General features: G+C 39.7%; 1 protein-coding gene across 3 annotated transcripts; it reads right to left on the bottom strand.

Annotated features, from left to right (window-relative positions):
- Positions 1–350: 350 nt before the first annotated feature.
- On the bottom strand, positions 351–25,159 carry git1 (G protein-coupled receptor kinase interacting ArfGAP 1). Of its 3 annotated transcripts, XM_027998934.1 has the most exons (21): positions 24,820–25,159; positions 18,543–18,676; positions 18,322–18,434; positions 17,063–17,168; positions 15,556–15,642; positions 15,289–15,419; positions 15,110–15,204; positions 14,267–14,309; positions 13,726–13,752; positions 12,505–12,553; positions 11,788–11,860; positions 10,601–10,698; positions 9,892–10,003; positions 9,395–9,519; positions 6,949–7,101; positions 4,794–5,138; positions 3,756–3,836; positions 3,277–3,347; positions 3,026–3,202; positions 1,993–2,056; positions 351–1,914 (listed from the first exon to the last, which is right to left on the bottom strand). In XM_027998934.1, the coding sequence occupies exons 1-21, from the start codon at positions 24,869–24,871 to the stop codon at positions 1,699–1,701; spliced, it is 2,352 nt and encodes a 783-aa protein (XP_027854735.1). In that variant the 5' UTR covers positions 24,872–25,159; the 3' UTR covers positions 351–1,698. The 3 variants fall into 3 exon arrangements, with proteins under 3 accessions (XP_027854735.1, XP_027854734.1, XP_027854737.1); XM_027998933.1 differs by lacking the exon at positions 13,726–13,752 and having other exon boundaries at positions 24,820–25,007; XM_027998936.1 differs by lacking the exon at positions 4,794–5,138 and having other exon boundaries at positions 24,820–25,007.
- Between the last annotated feature and the right edge of the window lie 1,459 nt (positions 25,160–26,618).

A 26,618-nucleotide genomic window follows, 5' to 3' on the forward strand; every position in this document is an offset into this window, starting at 1 on the left:
TATATATACTGCTCAAAAAAATAAAGGGAACACTTTAAGTGCTAAACACCTGTTTAAGTGTTCCCTTTATTTTTTTGAGCAGTATATATATATATATAAACAAACAAAACATTTGTTCCCATTGCTGTTTCCTGTTGGCAGAGTTCAGAAACACAGAACATCTGTGGCCCAGATCGGCAGGCCGTCTGAGCTGGAAAACAGCTCGTCTGCCTGATTGTGCTTGCCAGACAGTCCTGCAAGTGAAAAATAACACATGGCGAACCAAATCAAGTACTCTCCATAAACTGAGGACGTTAAACAAGAATATTTTCTACGATCCAGGTGGCCAGATCCAGGATTTTCTGCAGGTCTACTAAAATCTGAATTGTGTTTTGTTTTCTAGCATTCATGCAGATAAATGGCTGCCAGGCTCTTCCTTGTAAACAAACCAAGCTAAATGTTTTTTTTTGTTGTTGTTTATTATTATCCCGCTTGGCACTGCGAATGATTCTGAGATGATTCCACTGGCTGTATAAATGAGGCAGAGTATTTTTTCAGGAGAAATCAAGCACAAAAAAAGATAGATGAGGATCCCGGTCTGTCTACAATGCGGCAAAGGGGCTTCCGCTCTGACAGAAAATGAAACACACTCTCCTTTGGCAACTGTTTCAACCCCTTGGCCACAAGACAACATGAGAGGAAAGAAGAAGAGTGCTTAGAAATGCTGGGGAATCTGTTCTCAGGTTCTTGTTGATCTCTGAGTGTGCAGATTTACTCATCTCCCAGCGAGAGGGGAAAGTACTCCCAGCTGTCTCCCTGTTATGTCTGAATTCATTTTAGCACAGTAAAATAAACTTACAGAAACAGTTAAATCAAAACAAGTCAGTAAAATTGTCAATACAAAAAAACATGATAAACAATAAATCATAATTATTCCAGTGTAAGTGTTTAAGTCAGTAAAAAAAGGGGTGGGGCGAAAGTCCTTAGAGGTGCAAATCGATCTGATTTGCGGGTTCAGAAAGAAACAAAAAAATGAAATGAAAACATGCCGGATCATGCTGTGGACCACCAACAACAAGACAGCGATGGGTTGGAAGAAAAACTCAAGGCCCTCCAGTAGAAAAGCTGGAGAGTTTGAGAGCCTTGGTGGAGGTGTGTCCTCCCCTGCACGGCTCGCTCGTGCTGCCTCGGACATCAGTGGAAGCAGAGAGGGTCCACACTTCAGGTTGGACAGACAGACAGGGAGAAAGGGAAGAAAGAGAGGAAAGGGAAAAGGAGTTGAGGAATGCCCCGCCTTCTCCCAGGAGGCTGTGCTGCTTCTCTCTCAGTGGCAGAAAGTTCTTCCCAAGACGACGAGGCGCACAAAATGGGACGGACAACGTTGGACCAAAATAAATAAAGCAATAACGTTTAAGAATCCAGTTCGCTGTACATCTCCCAACATCAGGTTTCATGTTTTCCACACAGTTTCAGCAGTTTATTAAATGCTTCTCATTCCAACTCCAGATCAGACCCTTCTACCTGTCCTTCCCCTACCTTCACTTCCACGCTTTTGCTGTTTGTTCAGAGCAATCTCTGCTTCCTCGTGCATCTTCCAAGCTTTTCTTCTCTTCCTCCATCCACAGTCTAATCGTGTTGTCCCTCATCCTCCTTTCCCCTGAAGGCCCCTCCCCCATGCATCGGCCTCTTGCCTCTCTCCCCATCTCTGTGTTGGTTCGGTCACTGCTTCTTCTCGCGTGTTGTGATGGTGACCAGTTGCTTGGCAGCCTTCGCGATGTCATAGGCGCACTGGATGACCTGCTGGGTGAGCAGCTGGTAGTCCACCGCCGGGGCCCCGGGCTCCGAGGGCGCCGCCTTGCGACACTCCACCTGCAGCCGCGAGGCGCTGGAAGCCAGCAGGCGCAGGGAGCAGTGGACCGCATCGAGGGCTGGCCGCTGCAGGGAGACGCCAATTAAGGTCAGGCAATGATGTGGACACAAAAACGAAGCAGAAATCAGAGGAGGAGGCCTTACTTTGGGGAAGAGGGAAGCCATCTCAGTGACAGCAGAGTGGATCTTCTCAGAACACGGAACAAAGCTGATGAAAACGTGTCAACATGGAGAGAAAAAAATATATATAGTTCAGGTGATCTCACTCGACCCTTTAAGACTTATCTGAATTATTGAAACCTCATTTGTTTTGCTAGCTCAAGATTAAGAGAGGAAAACGACTGAAGATCATCTCACTAAGTAAGGCTGGGAAACCTTCGGCCTTCCAGAGAGCAGAACAATCTAGGGCTGTTGTAAATGAATATTTTAGTTATCGAGTAATCTATCGATTATTCTTACGATTAATCGAGTAATCGGATAAAAAATATATAAAATAAAGCATTGGTGAATCTAACATAACAGCAGTATTACTACCTCATATCATCAGTCCAATTTTTCACATTTGAGCTTGCCACGATGAGCTCCGCCACCCATTTGTTGAGACCGGAATGATATGAAATAAATTTTCCGGTTCGTCCGTAAAGCTACACTTACGTTAATTGTCTAATGCGCAGCCGCCTGCAGTGTTCAGTCTATCCGATCACCTGCATAAATACACCTCAAGCGCTCGTCCCCGCTGTTCGCTCTGAACCGCCACCAGGCAGCAGCTCTGGGAGGAGAAAAGCTGCCGTACTCCAGGCATCGCGCCAGTCATTTTAAGGATGCTTATTGGTCCCCCGAAAAACGGCAAAAACCCGGACATTATCATGAATCAATTAAATCCTCCCAGACCGAACTTGAAAACTGGATGTTATGCTGCCAACAGTTAGCTTTTGTCAACAACTTAGGCAGAAGTGAGAGCGCTGTGCAACGCAAGTAATAACCCTGCAGGAACACAGTGCATTAAATAGTAAAACATAAATTAACGAAGCTTCGAGGCAGATAAATTTTCCTCGAGGGATTTTAATAATCGAGGTACTCGAATCATTCGAGGAATCGTTTCAGCCCTAGAACAATAATCCCTGATGAGGAGAGGAACATCTGCACGAACGGGAAGCCGGGAGAGTTTTTCCTTTACCTGTCGTGTTTGAACTCCTGTGCGGCCCTCAGCAGCTCCTGGATGTTCTTAGTCACCTGCTCTGTCTTCAGTATTACATCCTCTGTGCATGGTAGGGTGGGGTCTGGCTCGCCAGCCTCGCCGCCCCCTCCCTCCTCAGACTCGCCCCGACCCTCCTCTTCGCTGCTCCGGCCGATACTGGAAAAAGAGACGTGGTTAAGATTAACTGATGTATTTCTGAGGAATCTCAGTATTAACTTGATCGTGCATACCTTTGTAAATGATCGTGTGTGTTGTCATAGTCACTGTCTGTGCCGCTGCCATGCTTCTCAGGTTTGGACACCTAAAGAAAGTAACAGAAGCAACACGGTGAAAAACCGCTTTCCTGTGTTGATTCACTGAAAAAACACAAAGATTACTTCAGTCGATCTTTAATAGAACAGATTATTTTCACATTTGGGGGTGAAAGTAATCACTGCACAAGACAAATTTATTAAAAAGTGCGTAAACGTCATCATCCCAGAAGTGACATAGGCAGATGTAGAGATTTTAACTTAAACTGTTGGCTCATAGCACTATACTTTAACTGCTTTCCTCTTGGTAGAAGTTATACAAAAATCCACGGCTAAGTGCCTTAGCTGTTGAAAATCTGTTGCACATTTGAGTTATATGAATTTGTTTCTTTTCTTTTAAACAGTATGTCTCCTTTTGGTTTCTGTGTGAATAATCAGAGAGCAAAGCTTCAGCTCACCATGTACCGGCCCATCTCCGTAGATCCAGACACATGTTGGACTCCATACAGTCCTGGACTACTAACGCCGCCCTTCCTTACCTGGAAGGACAGAGCAACACACATATGGAGAGCAGGAGAAGTAGTTAAGGCCAGAGAACATTTCAGATCAATGGATTAGCCGACAAAACGGTTTGGCTGAGGGAAGAGTGACGGCAGGGAGAAACAGCTGAGAAACGAGATGAAAAAGAGCCAGCTTTAGCTTCATCCCACAGCAGCTACAGGAAGCTCTGTGTTCTCGCTTGTTTCTAGAAGATCTGTAAACTATTAGGTTAAAATCACATTGCATAAATAAAAACAAAAACTATGAACACAGATGAGGCTGACTTTCAACTCCAGAAGATTTTCTAGGGCATAAGTGCGAAACTCCTGCAGTGGAGATGAAATGGAGCGATGACACCGCAGTGAGCGAGGGGCGGACGGTGAAGAAACAGACGGAAAGAAAACACACACACAGGAAAACCTGGTGGAAGGAGCTGGTGAATTGGACACCAGGGGGGTTGTATTGAGGCTGAGGGAAAAACTGACGGCTGAACTGGTCACACAGGTGTCAGGATTGATCCAAATCCTACCCCCATCAGAGAGATGCTTCTGTTTTTAAGTGTGTGCATGCGCATGTGTGCCGTTTCCAGATATAGCAGCGGCAGCAGAGCTACCCAGAAGGTCACAAAGAATCGGAAAGGATCCAGGCAAAAGAGCAGAGCGTCAGAGGAATCGCCAGGCAAAAGAACTGAAACATTCCAGTTTCTACATCTTTCTCCTTAAGATCATCTTTGTGCTCCTCTTAGAAAAACTGAAATAAGTCAAATACTTAATTTTTTTTCATAAATTTAACTTGAGAATTGTGCACAAATTGATCTTTTGAAGGAGAAGGATCAGTTAATAAGATGCAGAAGATAAAGAGGTGTGGAAAATACACATCAGGATTGGACAAGCGCCTGGCAACAGCCAATCAGGGCCACCGACAGGAAGGTTGGACAGTGGGACTTTCTAACTTACGCTGGGTGTGTTGAGGGGCTGCAGGCGGGCTGCAAGGGAGTCCAGGGCTGGGGGGGCGTGAGCCGTGGGCCCCGGGGCCGCCCCCGGCTCATACATGGAGATGGCTTGCCGGTCCCTCCGGTGGAGAGGGGGGTAAGGGCTGGCTGAGAGGGGGACAGAGAGCCCCGTGGGGTCAGCTCCTGAACCGAACCCACCCAAACCCCCAGCAACAACTCCTCCAAACATCCCGCCACTCACCCAGTGGCCTCCCCCCCCTCCACCTGGGCCCCCAACCCCATGGCCAGCTGACCCCCCAGCCTGCTGGCCCCCCCGTAACGCACTGTTCTCTGTCTGCATCCGGGTGATCTAGGGGAGAGCGGGAGGAGAGAGGATGGAGGGTGGGATGGAGGAACACGGGGGGGTGGTAGGGAGGGAGGCAGTAGAAACTGAATCATCAAAAAACAGGCAACCATAATGAAAAAAAAACAACAACAGCTTCTCATTGTAACTCATATCAAACGTGGGGGAATGAAGTGTGTGATAAAAAAAATACTTAAACAGGGACTGGGTCTGACCAAACATTGGGAACCTGCAGTGCAACCATTCACGACACAATTCACAATTAAGCATGCTACAAAACTAAAATACCAACATCCGCTTGAATGAAGCAGCTAGAAACAATATTGAGGCCTGACCAAAGAAAATAAAATCTATTTACTTTGGTGCAATCCCTCTGGCTTTGCTGAAAAATTGAATTATGAACTGAAAACAACATTTTTTAATGAGGTCCTGACTGTGGGTGACCTAATTTTCTATGAGACATTTTATCAGTTGGTCTCCAAGATCAGATGAAGACTAAGAATCTCTACTTTGGAAGATGTTTCATTCTTGCCCAGATAAAGAAATATATAGTCTAAGAAGTCATCTTTTTCCTTAATGTAGACCCATGAATTTAAAAAACAAACAAAAAAAATCTCATTCGTCCAACCTCTGATACCCCATTAGCACCTTCATATTTCCATCTGGAACCTTTTTTTTTTTCTTTAGATTAAGCATCAATAATATTTTACGTTGAGATTATAGTAGGAAACATTTTTCTACCGTCGGGTTTTCAGAATCACCTCCCAAACATTGGCTCTGAGAATTTTAGTGCAAGCTGACTAAACAGCCAACAAACTTTGTATTTGTATTCATTTGTTGAAGGAGTTTTGGGATAATTTTGCATATTTTCCCAGGTTGTACAAACTGACAGCTTTGGATAGGGGGCATTTTTCTTTGTTTAGTGTAAATAAATAATGCATTATGTCTGCAAAACACTCTTTTAATTACAGGCATTGGCATAATTAAAAACTGTAGTTACTTATACATCATCACAATCTATTATCCAATAGTGAATTAACTAAGACTGGTGATTCATGTCTTGCAATCATGGACCTATATTGCTTTAAATGGATTAGCAGTGGAAAATTAAAGTTTTTTCTTTTATTTGAATATCTCATTTACAGTGTGTGTCCTCAATAAAACTTCGGTGATGTGAAAATAAAAACCATACGGATGAATCATGGGTGAAATAAATTAAAACTAGCAGATTTTAATGAACAAACTGCCATGAAGATGACTCAGATGAAATCAAAATAAGCCACAATTAATAGATTGGCATTATTAAAACGACACAACAGCCAGGCTTCATACAAGAATGAAGGCTGAAACTGTTTCTTGTCAACAGAAAAAGCTCATCTTCCAGTAAGAGCTTTAACTGAATGCCAAAATAAATTCTGTGTGGAAAGAAAATATCAACTATCTAAACACCAAACCACATGTTTGAAATCCAACTTTTCTTTGAAGCGTTTTACAACAAACACTCTGACTTTATTACATCTATCATGACCTTTTTTCCCCTAGTTTTGTTAAATAGAGATTTCACATTCAAAAAACACAATTTTTTATAAAATAAAGTTTTATGAAGTCAGCGTTATATCCCATTTAAAAATAACAGAAACTGTTTGTATCTGTGGAAGCAAATCTGTCTGCTATCAGCCTGGTGCCTTTCTGTGATATGATGTCTGTTTACTACAAGAAAGGAAGCTGCTACTGATAATAACCTTGCTTCCAAAAATCTGCACTATCCCTTTAATGCTCTCACTTGTCCAATTGATCTCTGCACCTTCTGCCGTACCTCCTTCTGCAGCCGCCGGACCTCCTCACTCAGGTTGTTGTTGACCTTCATCAGCTGCTGCACCTTGGCTTCAGAGGAGGCTAGGGCCTTCTTTACCTCCAGATACTCCTGCAGGGTGATGGGGCCGTCGGACAGGTCAGAGGAGTCCATGCTCTGGACGGTAGGAAAAGAAAGACAGAGACTGGTGAGGATTTTAAAACTTATTTATATACTGCTCAAAAAAATAAAGGGAACACTCAAATAACACATCCTAGATCTGAATGAAAGAAATATTCCCATTGAATACTTTGTTCTGTACAAAGTTCCATTTGCACGACAGCAGGTGACATTGATTGTCAATCAGTGTTGCTTCCTAAGTGGACAGTTTGATTTCACAGAAGTTTGATTTACTTGGAGTTATATTGTGTTGTTTAAGTGTTCCCTTTATTTTTTTGAGCAGTGTATAAAACTTGAGTTGAATGCGAGAAATCTTCATAATTTTCCTGCTTAAAGTGCAAATCTGTGATGCTTTATATATATATAATTTTTATTTTTTTTAAAGATTAACAAAAACAGATTCTAAGTTAACATGTTTTGTTCTTCCCAGCTGAACAATGAATTAAACAAATGCTTAAAGCATAAAGTATCTGAAACAAGCCGTTTGTAAATCCTGCAGATCCAAAACATAAAGTCTTGCAGTTTTGTGCAGGACAACAACAAAAGATATATAATTGCATACAATGTTCTAAATTTTTCTTTGTCTGCACCTTTTTTTTGGCCGTGTATTTTCAGCAACAAAAACAGGATATGGCTCACTTTTGCTTTATTTAGCCAAGTGCAACAAAAGGGCTCGCCCAAGTCTGCTTCACAGTGAAACTCACTGGACGCTTAGGATCATATTCAATATCAAATTAAATTAAAGCCAAAAAGATTAATACTTTCTGTTGCATCTTATTTTTTTTTTCCCATTTAAAGAGGATTTTAATTTGTCCGCTATGTTTTTTGAAAGGCTACGCAGCAGTGAAAATGAAATCCCAACATTTTATGAACTGATTAGACTAAAGATGTCCCCTTTACGTGCCCTGCGACAGACTGGCGACCTGTCCAGGGTGTACCCCGCCTCTCGCCCGGAACGTAGCTGGAGATGGGCACCAGCAACCCTCCCGACCCCATTAGGGACAAGGGTGAACAGAAAATGGATGGATGGATGGATGTCCCCTTTACGCTAATTGTAAACAGAATGGGCAGCTGTGTGAGAGGAAGAGGGCCGGCTTGCCGTCTAGATCAGACAGTGGAGCCTTAGTTCTGGCTCTCTGTATGCCAACCTCCCCCACTTCCTGTGACCCTGAAGAAGGCTCATATTCAGCCCTCTCCGACTCCCTGCAACTAAACCAGTTACAACTTCCAAACATGACTGTCCGCAGCTCATTAACGGACACCAGATTAGCCACCCAACTTTTTATTTCCACATCATTTTTTCTCATCATATTGTTCCCTGCCTCTTCCTCTCCAACCATGCAGCTACACACACTCTCATTGGGCCCGCCAATGAGAGTGTGTGTAGCTCTCATTGGTCAGTGGGGTATGAACACTGTGGGGTATGAACAATACCCCACTGACAGACTCAGAATAGCTGATGATGTCATCCAGAAGCTATGACTGAATCCAGAGTGTGGCAAATTCCCTCAAAGACAACATCGTGCGTTGATGTTTGAGCTCCTTTTCTCATAGAAACTAAGTGAGTGGCTGAATTCTTAACAATAGTATTTCAAAACAATGCAAGAGTCTTTGTAGAAACTCAGAATTTTAAATTTTGCTGTTTTCTCTGAGTAAAGGTTCAACAAATCCCAAACTTCTGAACATTTTACAAAATCGAATCAAGATTGAAAGTTTAAGTTCCAGTTTTTACAATTTTTTCAGTCTATGGTATATAGAAAACCAATGAAAATAAATACTAATAAATACTACTGGTGTTTCACAAATGAAAAACAGAATTTATAGATTCTCTATAGAATTATCGAGGTTCAGATTGGACAAATCTACGGATTTTATATTTTAAGGACAAATGTAGTCTAGATTTTTTTTAAAAGCAAATAATATGTGAAATCGCCCTTTAGTTTAAAATTGATACAGATCTCTGAAGCAGAGGCCAACTTCGCCGTTGTTAGCGGCACATTTAGCCAGCTGTGGTTCACAACTCTCACTGAAGCTGCTGCAGCACAAATGGCTAAATGTGCCAGATTCCTCTTTGATACTTTTGTATCCAAGCAACGATGATGAGAGTGAATAGAGTGAAACAAAAATGGTCCTAAACTGTTGCGCTTGGCTAGCCCTGGTTTATGGACCAAAATTTATTCGGTGGCAACATAATTTCTGACCAAAGGGGTGTGTCGTTTGGACTTGAAATATCATGGTATAACAGGAGAACAAAAAGACAAGTGAGAACATGCGTGTGTGTGTTTTCTACCTTTGCACGGTTGCTGCGTTGCGTGTTGTTGTTGTTCTGGGTGGTCAGTTCGCTGTCCGTGTCTTCATCAGAAGCTACATTATCGTAGTCGTGCTCATCATCATCGATGCCCAGGTCCAGTGGATCTGAGGGACAGAGAGCAGTGTTCAAAGCAGTTCTGCCTTTCCTGGGAACATTGTAAACAATACTGGTAACAAAATACATGACATAAATAGTGCAAAACATAAGGTTTTCCAAGAATAAAAACTGATTATTGATTAAAGAAAAAAAAACACCATTTGATTCTTTTTTAATTTTTTTAGCATAAAATCAGGGAATGCATGATGGAATATTGTCATGAAAAGCAGTGTGCAAACATTTTGCCTTGAGGGCCAAAAATGTGAAATCCAAGTACAGATTAATTCTGTTGCTATAGTCACAATATTTTGTCGGCATACATCTATTTAGCCTTCATGTGTTTAAAAGCTTTTCTGTGTAACATTTCGTCTCCGTCTCACCAGTAGGACTGCTGAGTCCTTTTCCCTGCTGTCTCCGCTTGGCGTCACTCAGGATGTCAATGATGAGAGTAGCGAATTCCCGAGCGTTGAAACGAGCCAGCTTCTGACGACCCTGATGAAGAAACAGTGATGAGCATACACACACACACATTCACTCACATCATAACGGCCTCCTAAGAGTCAGTCAAATGTACATATATCCACTATGCAGACCACAGCCAGCAGCTCTGTTTGAGTGACTCCTGTGGTCAGCTACCATGTGTTGTGGAAAAATATGGTCATACAACACACACACACGCACCCACACACACTATGGTAACTAGGCTAACAGAGAAACAATTATGCGCTAACGCATGTAAACCCTGCAATTAGGTAAGCTTGCTGGCATTTGCAGGAGACAGTAAAGTGGACATTTTCAAGCATTGTGTCCAAATAGAGCTAAGATACGAAACAGAAAAACAGACCCAGACACACGGGAAAAGTCATTTTCTTTTTCAAATGCTAGAAAAACCATCGAGTGAGCAGGCATTTGGGGTTCCTTTAAGAAGGAAAAGAAAAAGAGTTTTTCACTCTTTATAGCTAGCTTTAAAAATACACTGCCCAGAAGCTCTAAGAACTTTTCCCCACAGTTTCCTCTTTCTGACCTCTTATAAAAACTCTCCGTATGCACATGCATGTGTATGCAGTTCAGTGTGTGTTGGGTGTTTACCTGGTTTCTTGTGGCAGAGTATTCAGGGTTGACCGGCAGGAACGGCACCGCGCTTCGTTCTGTTACCAGAGTGCTGTGGTTCTGCGTCGTCAACCACACTGCAGACAAAAAAAGTACACAAATAAGTGTGTGCGTTAAAACAACAAGGTCAATTTGGCTCACGCATGCGCAGCCACCCACATCAAACTCTCAGTCCTGCCACCCACACGGACACGGAGACATAAACAGAGTTTAGGAAAAACTGTAGAGAACACCCAAAAGCTCAATTTAGCATCCTGATGTGCAGCTTGGCTCACTGTGTTCAGATTAAAGTGTGTGTGTGAGTGTGTATTTGAGACACTTACCTGCAGCTTTTCAGTCAGAACATTTTATTTCTGTTACTGAAAGAAGCAGCCAAAAAAAAAAGAGAGCATGTAGGAAGAGGAGGAGAGAGCCACTTCCGTGCTCCGACTCTCCTCCTGCCTTCACCACATTTGGCCTTCCTCTAAAACAAGCGCTTTTCCCTCTTCCTCAACCCGTCCTACCAGCTCCCTCCCTGCTGCATTAAGGCTCTTTTTCATTCTCTCCATTTTTCGTTCCTTCTAGCCAGATAAGTTGATGGACTGGAGGTATTTTTATACTTTCAATGAGGCACAGGTGTCAGATTTTTAAAAGAAAAACAAAACCCATTGTCTGTCTCACTTGTTCAACAGTAGAAAGTTTGGAGATTTATGGGAGAAACTGCTCAAAGAATGTTATTGCATTTGTTTATTCTACTTACAAAAAAACAATTTAGCTGTCTAGAAATATCACAAAAAGCAAGGATGGCCAACGTATGAAAACTTAAGGGTAGGGCGCCATTGAAAGCAATGCAGTTGTGAACTTTGGTGCACCCAACTAGCATTTTCAGTAAAGCGCACCAGTTCAAAACGTTAGTCTAAAGCCCAGAAGAGGTACCAACAACAACTCGCACTCCATTTTAAAAATGCAGCTGACGAGACTTGAGCTAGCAGGCAAGCTGTTTTTGATAAGTGATTAAAATTATGTAGGGCATTTGTATAATAAAAACATTATATTTCTAACCAATGTTTCCACCCTACGAATGCTTACTTTCAAGTTTAGTTTTGCTGCCATAACTGCCCACAGGTATTTAATATTTGTATGTTACTGTAGATGAAAGCAGATTAGTGATGAAGGACAGCACTCACCTGCATCGTTTTCCCTGCGATCCACCTCATCATACACGTCCATAGCTAGTTCCTCAAACAACCGGTTGTTGAGCTGTGACACAGAAACAATTTGCCAATAAAATGTTAAATGTCCATTAGAACACGTCTAATGGAAACACCAGGGTAGGATTTATGAGGCTTCATTGCTAGCAAACCAAAACCCTTCACAGACAGACCTTAACAAGAAAAAATTATTTGGCAAGGAAGCAAAAATGAGGTGCAGCATTAAGCGTATTTGTTTTTTCTTCAACAAAAATCTTTATTTCATAACAGGGATAACTCTCCCCCCCTCACAGTTTGACATCAAATCAGATTGAACTTTACTTGTTTCTGGTCAGTTTATGTTTGCTAAAATTAAATCTATTTACTAAATTCCAGACTACTGAGTATAGTCTTCTTCATATCTGCTCTTGGCCAAAAAAAAACAAAGGACAACTAATGTCGTTCATGAATTGGCTGCCTCATAAACCAGCCAACAGCGTGTCAAGTAGCAATTTGCCGAAGTATTTGAGTTTCCCCAGGATGCATTTTCCTTGGTATATTTTAGATCTATGAAAAAAATCAGCGACTAGCTAAATCCACAAATACTGAGCCACAATTTTCAATGTTAGTGACAAAAATGATTATGCCTTTCATAGTGTATGTTTTAACTATAAATGTTTTATTAGCAATACAACTATTCAAAATAAAACTTACAGCTTGCAGCTTCTTCTTGGCAGCCTTGGCGAGTTCAGAGAGGTCAAGACTGAGTAAAAGCAAAAAACAAAAATTATAGTCAAACAGTGTTCGTGAGCACAATACAAAATAAAAATACAGTGGAGGGATGGGAGGAGGAAACCATGAAAATAGAGACAAGAGGAAGAGGTAAGAAGAAAACATCAGTGTTGTTCTAAAGAAAGAGGGATGGAGCAGGTAGATGGTGACATGATCCATTAGGTCTCAAATAAAAACTGAGCTTAAGGAGACTATTGATGAAAAAAAAAAAGATCGTCACATCTCAGGAGATCTTCGTCCTCAAACTCCAAGTTACAACAGGGAACACTATCAAATCTCAAAGTAGAAAAATTCTCTCACAGATTGATGTCCATGTGTTTTAAGTATGCGACAATCTGATGAAATAGCTGCTAGTTTTCAGCTAGTTTAAATAACTTATCTGGGTACAATCTAAGTATTTGGCAGAATACAAAACAAATAAAGCGACATAACACATCTGGAAAACAACCATGAAGTTAGTCTTAGCGAATATGAACTGCATTTCATCAACCCTGGTTAAAAATCTAAAAGATTTACATCTGTGTAATTCTATCCTGAACAATGATTCTTTAAAAACTCGCTTTGGGAAGAAAGATGAAAGATTTATTCCATTTGTGAAACCATAAATGCAATATTCCTGTAGAAACTTTTATACATCTCAGGAAGTTTTCAGGCCTATTTAAAACAAATTTGCAATCTCTAATATTATTCTCTTTATGAGAACAAAAAAAAAGGAAGTTTTGTAGTTTTCTCAAAAACATTGGTTAAATCTCATCTTATGATGTTCTGAGTGAATCAGGTACTTCATTACACCTGATACTGATCTCATACTGATACACAGGATCAGTATGAAGACCTTTATTCATTCCAAAATATAATATTTCATGAGTTAAGAACAAACTATGAATCAACAACAGATGTCAACATATACTTGCAGATGTAAAACCTTTCAGGTGGGATTTTCCTGAGAACACCCTCCTCTTTGGAGGTCCTCTAAACACTAAATCCTTTATAAAACAAGTAGAAATGTTTGCTTTGCCTTTGATTAATCGGACCATCTAGTACCGTGTGCTTTAAATGGATCTATACTGGTAAAAAACACAGACATACAAAAAAGTGGAGGAGGAGATATTTGGAAGGGAGGAACAAGGAAAGTAAAGATACCTCTGTGTCGGGCACTTAGGACGAGCTCTGGCTCCACCAAGCGCAGCGAAAGAGAAGAGAATAGAAGAAGAGTGAGAAAAAGGAAGAAAGAGAGAAAGAAGGGGAAGAGAGGCCACATCAAAACAGCTTTAATAGTTATAACAAAGAATCAACCACCAGAACAGAACAGATGCAGGGGGAGGTTAGATGGCGGCTTAGAAACCAGATTCACATCAGTAAAATGGGTAAAACTGGTTAAGTTGTAATTTTGTTTTCTGACAGAAAATATTAAGAAATTTCTGTTTAAGACTTAAACAGAAATTTCTTAAATTTTATGTAGTTTATTAAACCATCATATTTTAATTTTGACTAACTCTACACATTCACTATGAGGACACCATGTGGTAAGAGCAATAAACTGCATCACTTTTAACATCTGAATGAAAACTATATCAGGTTAGGCAGCTGCAAGTGCAAATACAGATATTCTTCATGCTATCAAAAAAATTTGGGCAACAATGAGATCAGTTTCAAACATAAAAAATGAGGGCATGGTCCATACCTGTCTGCCATTTGAGGAATGATATAGTGGCCATTTTTGTGATCTAAAAAAGAATGAGTGGTAGAGACTCAATGATTGTTTGAAAGCTACAACAGAATGTACAGAAGCTTACAAATCTACACATCCCTGCTAAAATGACAATTTTCTATATGGTAGAAATAATTTTCATAAATATTTCAAAAATGTTTTCCATTTTTGATGTGGCATTTATCTTGAGAAATCAAATCAAAGAATAAATTAAACTTGTTCAAAAGGCAAAAGGAATAGAAGATAAAATATGTCCAATGACCCAGATGGATAAATGTAAACATCATTTAGCAGGAGTTCAACATCATCCCACATCTTCATCTGTCAATATTTCACCACTTTTATCTTTGATCAGATTATGAGGACATCTCTTGTCCATGAAACATAATCTTAAGGCAGAATGCTACCATGCTCGTTTTCTTCCTGTATTCTTATAATCTTTTAGTAATGCAGTGTCTTGTTGTTGGCTTCTTAAAACCAAATATACATCATGAAACGGTGGCTCAAGAGGTGCTTTCATCAGACACAAGGTTTTGGGAAATTTTAGCTAGACCTACCTAGATATTCTTTTAGATATTCAATTCTGTTTTGTAATCAAACTCAAATGTGTCAGTCTTGTCTTATCAGAAACTTTGGAGAAATGTCCAGTTTTTCTTCAGTTATTGGTGACTATTTTGCTGTGTTATGGTCCATGCATAACGAAGTGGAATTTATTTTTCATCCTTTTCCAGAAAAGCAGACCATTTTTCTTCTTTGTAACCTCACTTCAAACTGAAGTTTTAGTTAAAGGACTGTTCGATCAAGTAAAATGATTACCTGGTCGCCGGCCACAAAGGTAGAAGGCTAATCTGTCCGTCAGCTCATACTGACACTCTACGAGACGCTCTGCTAGATCGACATGGCCGGCCTGCCTGAAAACAATAAAAACATAATTCTTTATTCTCGTTCACTCAACGTTACAATCACGTTTCCAATGATTGTGTTTTCAGTTGTACCTAGCATAGTCCATCGGTGTGCGCCTGTTGATATCAAGAGCTCCAGGATCGGCGCCGTACACAACCAGCAGCTCAGCCTGCAGGATCTGCCCCGCCTTCGCTGCGACATGAAGCGGGGTGGTGCCCTTCTCCTGCAGCATCAAGACGGACACAAAAACATGTCACATCGATGAATTTAGCCTAAAAACAATCACAGAACAGAGCTGGTTGCTGCTGGTTTTTTTGTTGTTTTTTTTAAAGCTAGCAAGAGGATGTTTGTTTCCTGACCGGGTGGAAGAAGTTGGCCTGAGCACCGAGGGACAAGAGGCGAAGACACGTCTCTAAACTCCCAGTCCGCACACTCGAGTGAAGTTGCTAGCAAATAAAAGCAGAGAGGACATGAAGTGAGCAGAAACAGCGAGGCAGCAGTCTTTTATTAACCTGCTGGAACTCCTCAGCATCAGGGATCATTATACATCCTGCTGTGTCATCCAGAACACATCCTGCTGTGGAGGGGTTATAAGGAAGACAGAATGTGTGTGCACTTGTGTGTGAACGGTGGATAAAAGCAGCATTGGAGCTTGGGCCTGCTGCTTCACAGTATGAATAGGTCCATCTTTGCTAATTGGGTTGAACTATTCATAACCACCGAACGTCTTACCCCACCAGCTGAATGTAAGGTGATGAAGGTCGACTCTGACTTACTAGGTAATAAACTTTATAATTGTACATTTTTATCAAAAACAAATTGAAGGTAAGATAGAAAAATGCTTCGTGTCAATTTTAAGATTTCAGTCAAGAGATGGTTTAATGTTTATGAAGAGATCAATTGAAGAAAATTTAAGAAAAGTGTAGTCAAATAATTTTGCTTTCTTTCTTAAAATATGGAGAAGGCAGTAGCAAAAATAGTCTGAAGTTCACTCAAACGGGTTCGATTTGCATTTGCAAATCCAAGGTCCAGTAAGCAAACAAAATGGATCAAAGGAGCTCTTAGTGCTAGAGGGATAGACCAGTCTTAGTTCACCAAGTGAGTCAGATCCACTACTATTGACTCAACAGCTCAAATCAACACCATTCTCAACATTGAACCACTTAAAAATTATAAATCGTTCTCCAGGATTGTTATTCTTCAGTAACACTTCAATTGATATATTTTTGTTGCCAGAGTTGAAGCTGCCGATCAAAGCCAAACACGTCCATGGGCTCGTCGGTCAGAAGTCGTCCATTTCAGGTGTCTTCTGCTTCTTTTCACTGACTTTTCAAGTCTTGTCTAGTGAATTTCTTTTTATTAATCGTTTATTGATTCTGTATAAATGTAACTGTCTTAGTATTTATTTTTTGAGAAAAATCTTTTCACAGTGGGATGATGGATTATAACACATTGTAACAAGTCATGATATTTTTCATCTGATAGAAATTTAAAAATCTTATCACTTGAAAGAGGATGCATTTATATAAAACTATAAATGCCACAAACAAGTTTCCAAGGAACAAAGTGAACATTTTTGCAGTGAAAAAGTTGTTGCTCTGCTACAAGCAGCTTTAAAGTGAGAGAAACAACAGCTATCCTGGTGTTGACTCGCAGACTACTGTCTGTGCTACTTGTACACTTGAAAAAATAATTACTTCTCCATTATGGATGTAAAAATCTGTTCAAACTGAAACCTGTAATATATTAGTAACAATAATGTGGTAGAACAAACAAAATAAAAATAATTAATAAATAAAACAGTTTAAAAAGAAAAAGTGAATCAGTGTTAAGATACTTTTAGTTTTAGTTTTACTGAGCCCTTACCTTACTGAGATCCTTTGTAGTGACACCATCATCATCTCGACATGGAAGCTTATGCACAAATGCCAACATCTGGTATTTGGCTCTGATGAACTCTGACTTAGCGGTGCTGACCAAGAGAAGAACAGGAGCTAATTAGCAAAAAGATAGTTCCCAGGGCAACACATGTAGCAGTAGTATGTCAAATAAAGATTGAATAATGATTAACCAATCCATTGGCTAGTTAGTGATCAAAATTGACAGATTTGCTCTTGATATACTCTGTTCTGGTGATCAGCTGGCAAAATATTTCAAAACTAAACTATTTTTTGGTCTGCAAATAATTACATTTCTATGAGTTTGGTAAAAATAAAATAAAGGGACATATGCTCTGATATGATGGGGGTGATATTGTTGTCCTTTCATTTTCTGTTGAATTAAAACATTTAACTCCCATCACAGAACCTGCAGCACATTTAAATGTTTGATACATTATGACTGTTGAAATGAATTAAAACAAAATTAACATTGATTGATTTGTGTCGTATTCCTTGGAATGTCTGAACAAGCAAAATAAGTATGAGCAAGGCAGACCATAACAAAACTGGAATTTAGGTTTAGGGAATCTCTGCAATCCCTATCCTTGCTTCTTGTTGCAAAATATCTTTTAGAATCACAATTTAGCTGCAAAACCAATGCTTTTTTGCTCAGTAAAAGTGCCAATATGAATAAAATTGTCGTATTTTGACCATAAAGAACTTTCTATTACTTCCACTTTCATGCCTTCCTATTAGATTAAAAAAAAAAAAACAATACTAAAATCTCCTAATAAGGATTTTTATTATTAGCCAAGGATTATTTTCACATTTTGTATATAAACTCCAGTAGCAGATAAATGGCCTCTGAACCAGAGCTGGTGGGATACAACAGTTTTCCTACTTCTTTTGCAAATCTTAAATTCAATGAGTTTTAAAAGGGAATACTTTTTCCAGATTTATACAATTTTAAAGAAATACAAAAATATTTTTTCCTTCAGATAAAGTTGCTGTTGGTTTGACCCTCCTATAAACACATTTCAACCCAAAAGAGGCCAAATAATGTACTGGAACAAAAGGCAGTGAGAGCAGAGTAAGAATTGCAAGAAAGCAGTCAACATTTTGCAGAATTTAAAGTATCAACTTAGAGAAGCAGCTCTTCGTTAAAGAAAACATTAATTATGTTGACAAACGGCCAATAATTTGAGTGTCCGTGTAATTTTATGTATTTTAAAGTCATATACTTACTGGACCTTGTCCTGAGGGTTTGGTTTCCTTCGACCACTCTGCACCTGTGCAGGGTCCAGGAGACTGTGTTCCCATATAGAGTTGGCTCCATTACTGGCCAAAGTCTGAACCATCTGCAATGAAATCAATGAGATGATTCAGTCAAAGTTCATCATCATAAAACCAGGAAACTTCTATTTTTCCTACTTCCTCTAGAGACGGTCTTCAGCTCTCAGATTTACCTGGAGTAGTGTTGGAGGCCATCCACTGTGCCTCAGGTGCTTTACTATTGAAATATGGCGGCCAAGGCTGCGGTGGACTGAACAGCACTCATCACAGATCAGAACCCCTCGATTGATGCTGGCCCAGCCAGGGTCTGTCAGACAAACGAAAAGACGCACAGGACAATCACAGGTTGTGTGTGACAGACCTCCTGGCTTAGTACGACAATTTCTTGGTGCAAAATTCAAGCTAATGTCTAGCAAATCATCTGGAATCTGAATTTATTTTCCAGATTTTCTAGCACTACATAAAAGCTGATGTAGCAATATGTCCACACAAAAAGTAAGTGTAAAGAGATCGTGATCTAAATACGGTGAACTGATTAGAGGTTGAGTGCTTCGAGGTAAACAGTGGGCGGCACCAGCTGTCCCCCGTGGTGCTGTTTAACCAAAACAAAAAAGGGATGGAGGTTGCCATGGGATGATGTCATAAGAACACTTCCTAAACAATGGAAACCAGGACAGATTTATTTTTGATCATTTTATTCAGCTTATCCAGAATAACTGAAGCAAATGTGGAAAATAGAGTGAACAATTACAAACTTTGCTGCTCTTCCTGTAAAGCTGCAAACCATGCCCTGCTTACAGTCAAATCCAATACACTTTTGTTTTATCAATAGACACAAAATGGCTAAAGACAATTGAATGAAGTCAGCTCTGACCTTTCAATACAGTACATTTCAGAATGGCCCTGCAACCTTGTTAATTTGCTTTTAGAGTCTTGAGTTTCCGGCACATGCAGTAAGCGTCTGTTGTTAATCGCATAAGTTTGATAATCGTAATAATATATCAAAGTGTTTTTCCAAATCTAAGTGCTGAAACACTGTGGATATACAACAATATCTTACAAAAAAAGCTCCCTTAACCTTTAAATTTCCCTTCTTGTTTATTTACAACCAGAAATTTTACTGCAGCTTGATGTGATAGCAAAGCAGTGCTGAATTGTGAATTTGAATAAAGAGATACATGGTTTTCAAACTGTTTTACAAACAAATCTGAAATGTGGAAAGCATTTGTATTCATTACATTTGTAGAAATAAATGCGATCCTTAAAGGAAACTTTCCATCAGATATTGAATCTTTTGACTGATTTTCAACTAAACATAGCTCAAGTTCAGTCAAACTGGATAGATTGTCAATGAATAGTGATTTTCCAAGCCTTGCCACAGATGCTCTAAGTTGAAATATGGGCTTAATCTTAGCCATTCTGATACATAGCCATTTGATCTAAACCAGGGGTATAAAATCACAGTCCAGACAAAATGGGATAAATCCATGATCCAAGACTGCTGAATTAATTATGTCTGAATTGATTCTTCACCACAAAGTTAAGTTCTGCATTTCAACTAATGACAAATATTTGTTGAAGCAGAGAGGGACCTAAAAGTACAACAGCAGGACATTAGCCTGTAGTGATTGGAGTTTGATATCCCTGATCTAAGCTGTTCCCCTAAGCTCTGGCTGTGTATTTTATTGCCATTGTCTTACTGGAATCTCTTCGATATATCCACCATGATGTAGCTGGACTTTTCAGGCTGATGTGCTTCTCTTCTTTTGCATACGTTTTGGCACATTAGGCAAAAATATCTATTTCAGCTAGGGCTGGGGGATATGAGGAAAGTCTAATATCCTGATATATTTTTGCTATATCACAATACACGATATACATCACGATATTCTTAAATGAGGTCCAATGTTATTTTAAACTAGACTCCATGCAGCAGGATGACACCCTCGCAAGTTCCCGCCCCCATCTCCCTGCTAGACTTAAATGTAAACTCATATAAAAAGGGATGCAGTGTTTTGCTATGAACTGTCCACACACTATGACTAGATAACAAGGTGAGAAATAAGTTTTAACTAAGAAAAAAAATTGCGAGGGAAAGGGAAGTAGGTTAGTTTTGCTTGACTTTGACAAACTTAACAAATAGATGTGCTGTGGAATAAGGTGTGTTATGGTTCAGCTTAAAAATAAAACGGCGATCTACACTAAACTGACAGATCATCAGTAGAGCAGGTGTTTAAATTAGATAATAAGCCACCTCTGTGTTAGCGTGGATAACAGCAGCGGATGCTAATCTACCACAGTGATCACTTATTAATAAAAGCAAAATACACACCAAGTCTAAAAGCATAAAACTGTAAGGAACTGAATATTCTGTTCTACGTTGGGGTAATGTTTGAGTGTTTTTGGTGCTGAATCCTGATACATAAAGTTGCGATGTTGTCAGTCTGTGTGTATCGTAAAGCCGACAGAGACCGAGAAAAAAAAAAGAATGAGTAGTTTTGAGTTATTTTTCCCATTGCATAGCAATAAATGAATCATATCTACATTCCAGGTTTCACTTTAACGGACTAGTTCTATGAACGCCATGTAAAAGAATAGTCTGATTAGGCAGTGAAATAAATTTGTGGTACAACCATTGTGGGAATAGTTTTACAACATGTTTCGCAAATTACCTCATTTTGTTCGACATCCTCCATATAAAATCTGTACCATTGCCAAATTATTGATCCAGCGCTGTTTCTCTTTGGAACTAGACTAGTTCATCTGATTCGTCTTGAGCAACCGTCTCATTCACGGATCGCCTCAAACTCTTGCTGTCGCCATGTTGTTTGTTTTCTCTGCGCAGCGTGATTGGTAGAAAATTTCCAGGTTGGGACGGGGGAGGGACTAGTGATGCATTCATAGGGTGTCAGATAAACCATACTCGAAGTGAATTTGACAGCGAAAGTTTATTATTTGAACGATAATTTATACTCGATGGTTGCGATAAAGCCATTTTAACAATCGTAAATTGAAAATATTGCGATACATCGAGTATATTCGATACATCGCCCAGCCCTAATTTCAGCAACCTTTGACAACTGAAAGCCCTATAAAATTAGTTTTTTTTCCCCAAAATTCCACTTTTTTCCATTTTTATTTTTCTGAATTCCACTTTATCACATTTCCCAATTTAAAAAACTCTACCTTTAAAACAGCTTTAGAGTTCAACTCGACATCAAAATACGTCTCAAAAAAACATAAAACCTGCAAATAGTGAAACCTTGTGCACACTTGCAATCTGTCACAGACTTCTACTGAAGGACATGATTGTCTGCCTTTTTATGTTTAGCTCTTGTGTTCTTTCAGCACCCCACGCCAACCCATATGCATGCATTTTTAAGCATCTACTTAAATACGTGCTGACAAATCTTACAGAATACCTCCTCATTTATAAAAACTGCTGATGTATTGTTCTGCCCCAAACTTTGAGATTTTTGGGGGTTTTTTTTAGAGGACTATGTTGCTTAGCAAGCCATGGGTGACCTTTTTTTAGTATCTGTGTGGAGACATAAACGAACCAAACACACACTTAACCCAGTAGCTGTGGGTACACGGGCCTGCAGAGGCCAAAATGTTTGAGAAACAATTATGTGGTTATGCCTACACGAAATTTGATCCGAATCTCAGGGGAAAAAAAAGGAAAAAAGAAATCGCGGGGTCCAAACAATCTCTGGAGCCTTCAAAGAAAAAAAACAGGTTACATACAGGTTGAGTTTTGACTTACAAGGTCCTTCCAAAAAGTAACACGTATTTCTTAGATTAAAAATATATATATTCACAGCCAATTGACACTGAAAGACAAATCGAGTCTGGATCACATTCACACTCTCAGGACCCTGATGATGTGGTGAGCAGCACACGACTTAGCACACCAATGTCAAAACAAGTATCTCCACACTTAGCTGCATGTAATGCAAATACACACTCACCCTCTGTCTGCATTAGTCACTCTCAAACTGGGACAAAATTGTCCTACCTAAGAGTATTAATGGAGCTAAAAAGGTTCCACATATGATCAACCAACACACTTGGAAGTTTTGTTTGCTACCAGGAAAAGCAGCAGCAAATGCAAAATAGCTCTGATGAATGCTATTTGCCTGGTTAGAAAATCAGCTTCAAACTTCAGAGAGCAGCAATTTAATTACTTAATCTTTAAAATAAATATAAAATCTCTTAAGAGTTTAGGCTACCCACTCCGCACCCACCAATCAATGTGATGGCTACACACCATTAAGCTATTAGACCTGCATAGACTATTAGCGCTGCTTTATTGGCCAAAGCTGCTGAATGACATAATTTTGCCTACAACTGCCCCAGTTTGTCAATAGAGAACTGACAACTGTTTATTGAAGTGTCCATAAAGCCTGCCAAAGGCATTGAAACAATAAGGATTAATGATGAATAACAGGATCAGAAAAAGACAAACTCCACCAAACACATCTTGGCAAGCCCACCCAAACAAGAGTTTCAGTTTCTAAAACAATCAGTGTTCTACTAAAAGGTTTACAAGGATGACAATATGATTCATAGCCGCTATAAAACTGTGCACAAAGTGTGACATTAAAGACACCAAAGACTTGGTCGGAATCATGAGAACAAGTTGTGCTTTGAAGCAGAGGCAACCAGAGATCCCCTTGTGTGACACAAAGCGCGGTAGCAGCAAGGTGGCATGTCACCAGTGGTTAGGTGGACGTTTTGCTGAATGGACTGTGTGTCTGAGTTCACGCATGTCTAGCTAAGAAGCAGATGCTCCCCTAGATCTGACACAAAACATGCTGCTAGTAGCAACACTCATTGACATGAAAATAAATCATTTCATTATAAAAAAAAATGTTATACAAACATGTAAATTATGTTTAAATAAAAACAGAATTCCCTTTTTAGCTATATGGTTAGTTAATCTATGAAAAAAGGATGTGTTACTCTAACTACCATGTCAGACCACTCAAGAAAATAGGTGCTCATTTCCAGTTGGTCTGATATCAGATATTACATTAGAGTAAATGTAAACAAGAGGCAAAAGGTAAGAAAAACTGATTAAATGTGACAGCAAAAAATGGTTCAAAAGTGTGGGATTGTAATAGTTATTTAGCTATGAATGACAAATTTTGCTTGCTCTTTTATATTTGCATACATATAGCTATATTTGTGAAAATTAAAAAAAAGGTTTGTCTGAAGTCAATCAGCCAAATAGTTTTAGGTCAGTAGATCAAATAATGAAAAATCTCTTTTTTTTCCTCCCCATTTTTAAATACCTGAAAACAAAGAAAACAATCATTTCTGGTAATTAAGTGCACCATGTACTTTGGTGCACATGTAATATCCTTTTGGTCTACTAAAAACCAATAAGGATATTACTATTGATTAAATGCTATTATCTTGACCAGTGTTTTGTGTGTGTATTTTATTGCATATTACAGTAAAAAAGGGAGGAAGAAAATTTGAAATCTGTCAAAATTCGAATCAGGTCAGGCAAAGAATATTGGAAATTGGTGTTGGCCGAGAAACACATGATCAGTTCATCTGTTAAGATCATTTTGCAACACCTCTCCCTACCGTTTTGTCTCTGTCCAATTCATTTAACAGAGGGGAAGGAGTCGTAAAGAGGATGCCATACCGAATGGATTAAAGGTTAATATGAGTTTTTTTTTTAAAAAAAAAAACCTTTTGCTACCGTTCAATATTGTGTTTTGCATTGAACTTTTTCATTTAACGCCATATATTGCCAACGCCCCAAGTCTAAATATGTAATTATCAAATATAAAATTATATTCAGATATTCTAACTTTAACTTGGGGTTAAAGAGGACTGCTGTAAATTGCAGCCAAGACTACGAGGTGGCAGCAACTTACCATTTAGCGAAAGTTAGCAGAATGGCTAGCGTCCTAAGCTAAGTTAGCCGTGTTGTACGCAAAATCTAATACCTAAAAACTAATTTCACCATTATTTGTAACATATAAGATTATTGTGATCTATTAAGTCAAGGCATCTATCCGGACAAAGAAACAGCAAACCAAAAGCAACATCGCCAGCTAAGCTAAGCTAATGTGTAAAGGGGTCCGTTCCTGTCAGGAAAATCAAAACAAACGTCCCTCCAAGCATAAATCTGACACCCAAATCTTCCGCTGCAGTGAATCCAAACAGACCATCATAGTCAAATCCAGCCTACTCTCTAATTTACATTATCACTGTACAGCTGTTAGCTAAATGATGTTCCCTTGTCCGATAACACGCCTATTTTTCTGTTTATTTTGGGCCTAAGCGAAGCTCAGGAGTCCAGGCCGTTTTCCTGCTTTGCGGACCCCATGACAGTGAGAGAAACTTCGGCCCCGTTGGCCCACCACGTCGGCTTTCCGATGTATTGTTCCGACACAATGGTCTATTTTTATGTATCTTCCCCCTCCCTACCTGGCGCACTGCAGTCGGCGCAGACTTCAGTCCTGTGCAGCTTTCTTGACATCTCGAAAGTGGCTGGAACCGAGAGGTGGATGTCTGAGCCGATGTGAACGCTCGCTCCGTCTTTCCTCCCCCTAGAGCCACCGACCGACCGACGTCTGCCGTCAATCGCTTGCGGCTCCTGAATCCCCGGAAGCCGGGTGGCGTGGTTTGCTTTCCCGGCGGCCTGAAAACTTATTTTCCAGCTGCTTCGTGGGTCTCTTTCTGAACTCCAAGTCCAGAGCCAAGTTAAGTGAACACAGTTAATGTCTGTAAATGAATCGCATCTTGCTAAGAAGCTACATGCGTTAAATTAAATCTGGCCCCTGCATTGCCTGCTATTCACCGAGAGACGGCAGCTCTCCACCTGCCACTTTGTCTGTATGGTAAGATGTTTGTATCATTATTGGTTCGAAGTACCCCAATTTCTTTTCTACTCATTCCCATTTTGTCCCTTCATAATTGAATTTTGTACCAGTAAATAAACCATTTCGTATCAATGTGTTATATGGCATTTTAAAAATAAATTAAATATGTAAAATTCTATTTTAAATACTGAAATTTCAATTAATTTCTGCTCCAGTCAATTTTGGTTCAGTTTTCAAGATCAGCTATTCCACTCTTATCAAATATGGCAAATTATAATCTCAGGCCTAAGCCAAAATAGAAGTGTAGTAGATAATATTTGTTGGATGGCCATATTTCTTTGCAAAAGTTTATGAATAAAATATAGCAAGTTACTATCAGCTGTCAAAACAAGTAAACATAACCTTAGTGTCTTCTCTTTCGGCTTTACACTTCAGGGGTCGCCACAATAAATTATCTGTCTCCAATTAGTCTTATTGTCACCATTTTGTCCTCTCACACAAAGCAACTTCTTTTCCTCTTTCACCACATCCATAAATCTCTTTTTTCTCTTTTTTAACTTGCCCTCATCCTCCTGGCTCCAACCTCAGCATCCTTCTACTGATATCATCACAGTCTCTCCTCTGAACATTTCCAAACCTTCTCAGTCTGGCCTCTCTGACTTTACCTCCAAAACATCCCGAAGAGAAACTCAACATTTTGAACTCTGCAGCCTCCAATTCTGCCTACAGTCTTTTCCTCATCAACTCTGTCTCTAAACTATACAACAGCACAGGTCTCATCACCACTGTCTTGTACACCTTTCTTTTCAGTCTTGTTGATACTCTTTTGTCACACATGACATCTTTTATCTCCTATCCCAACCTGCTTGCATATGCTTCTTCACTCTTTTTCTACACTTCCTGTCACTCTGAATCATTAAGCCTAAGTACCTAAAGTCCTATACCCTCTGTACGTCTACTCCCTGCAAGGTCAGCGTTCTACTTGTGCCGCTCCCATCACCTGTCCATCCTGCCTGTCCATCACCAAAGCAATCAGTAAGGGGCTTAGAGCCAATCCTTGATGCATTCCAAACTCCACCTTGAATGCCTCTGTCACTCCTACAGCACACCTCACTATTGTCTTACAGCTATGATACATGTCTTACACCACTCTAACTTCTCTGCCAGTCCAGGCTTTCACATACAACATCACTGTAGATGATACATTTTCATACCCAGAAAAGTCAAGTATGAGATGACTTGATTTGAATTTGTGAAATGCTGCTCTTTTGTCCAACTAGTATGAGCACATAAGTTCCTCAACAGAGGCAAAAGTCCCACTAGCAGCACAAATATCCCAAACAGTATTACTCTTTTTGAAACACTTCTCAACAACTGGCTAAAACTATTCAGGTCTAAACAATG

Source organism: Xiphophorus couchianus, chromosome 18 (assembly GCF_001444195.1).
Source record: "Xiphophorus couchianus chromosome 18, X_couchianus-1.0, whole genome shotgun sequence".
Taxonomy (NCBI): Eukaryota; Metazoa; Chordata; class Actinopteri; order Cyprinodontiformes; family Poeciliidae; genus Xiphophorus; species Xiphophorus couchianus.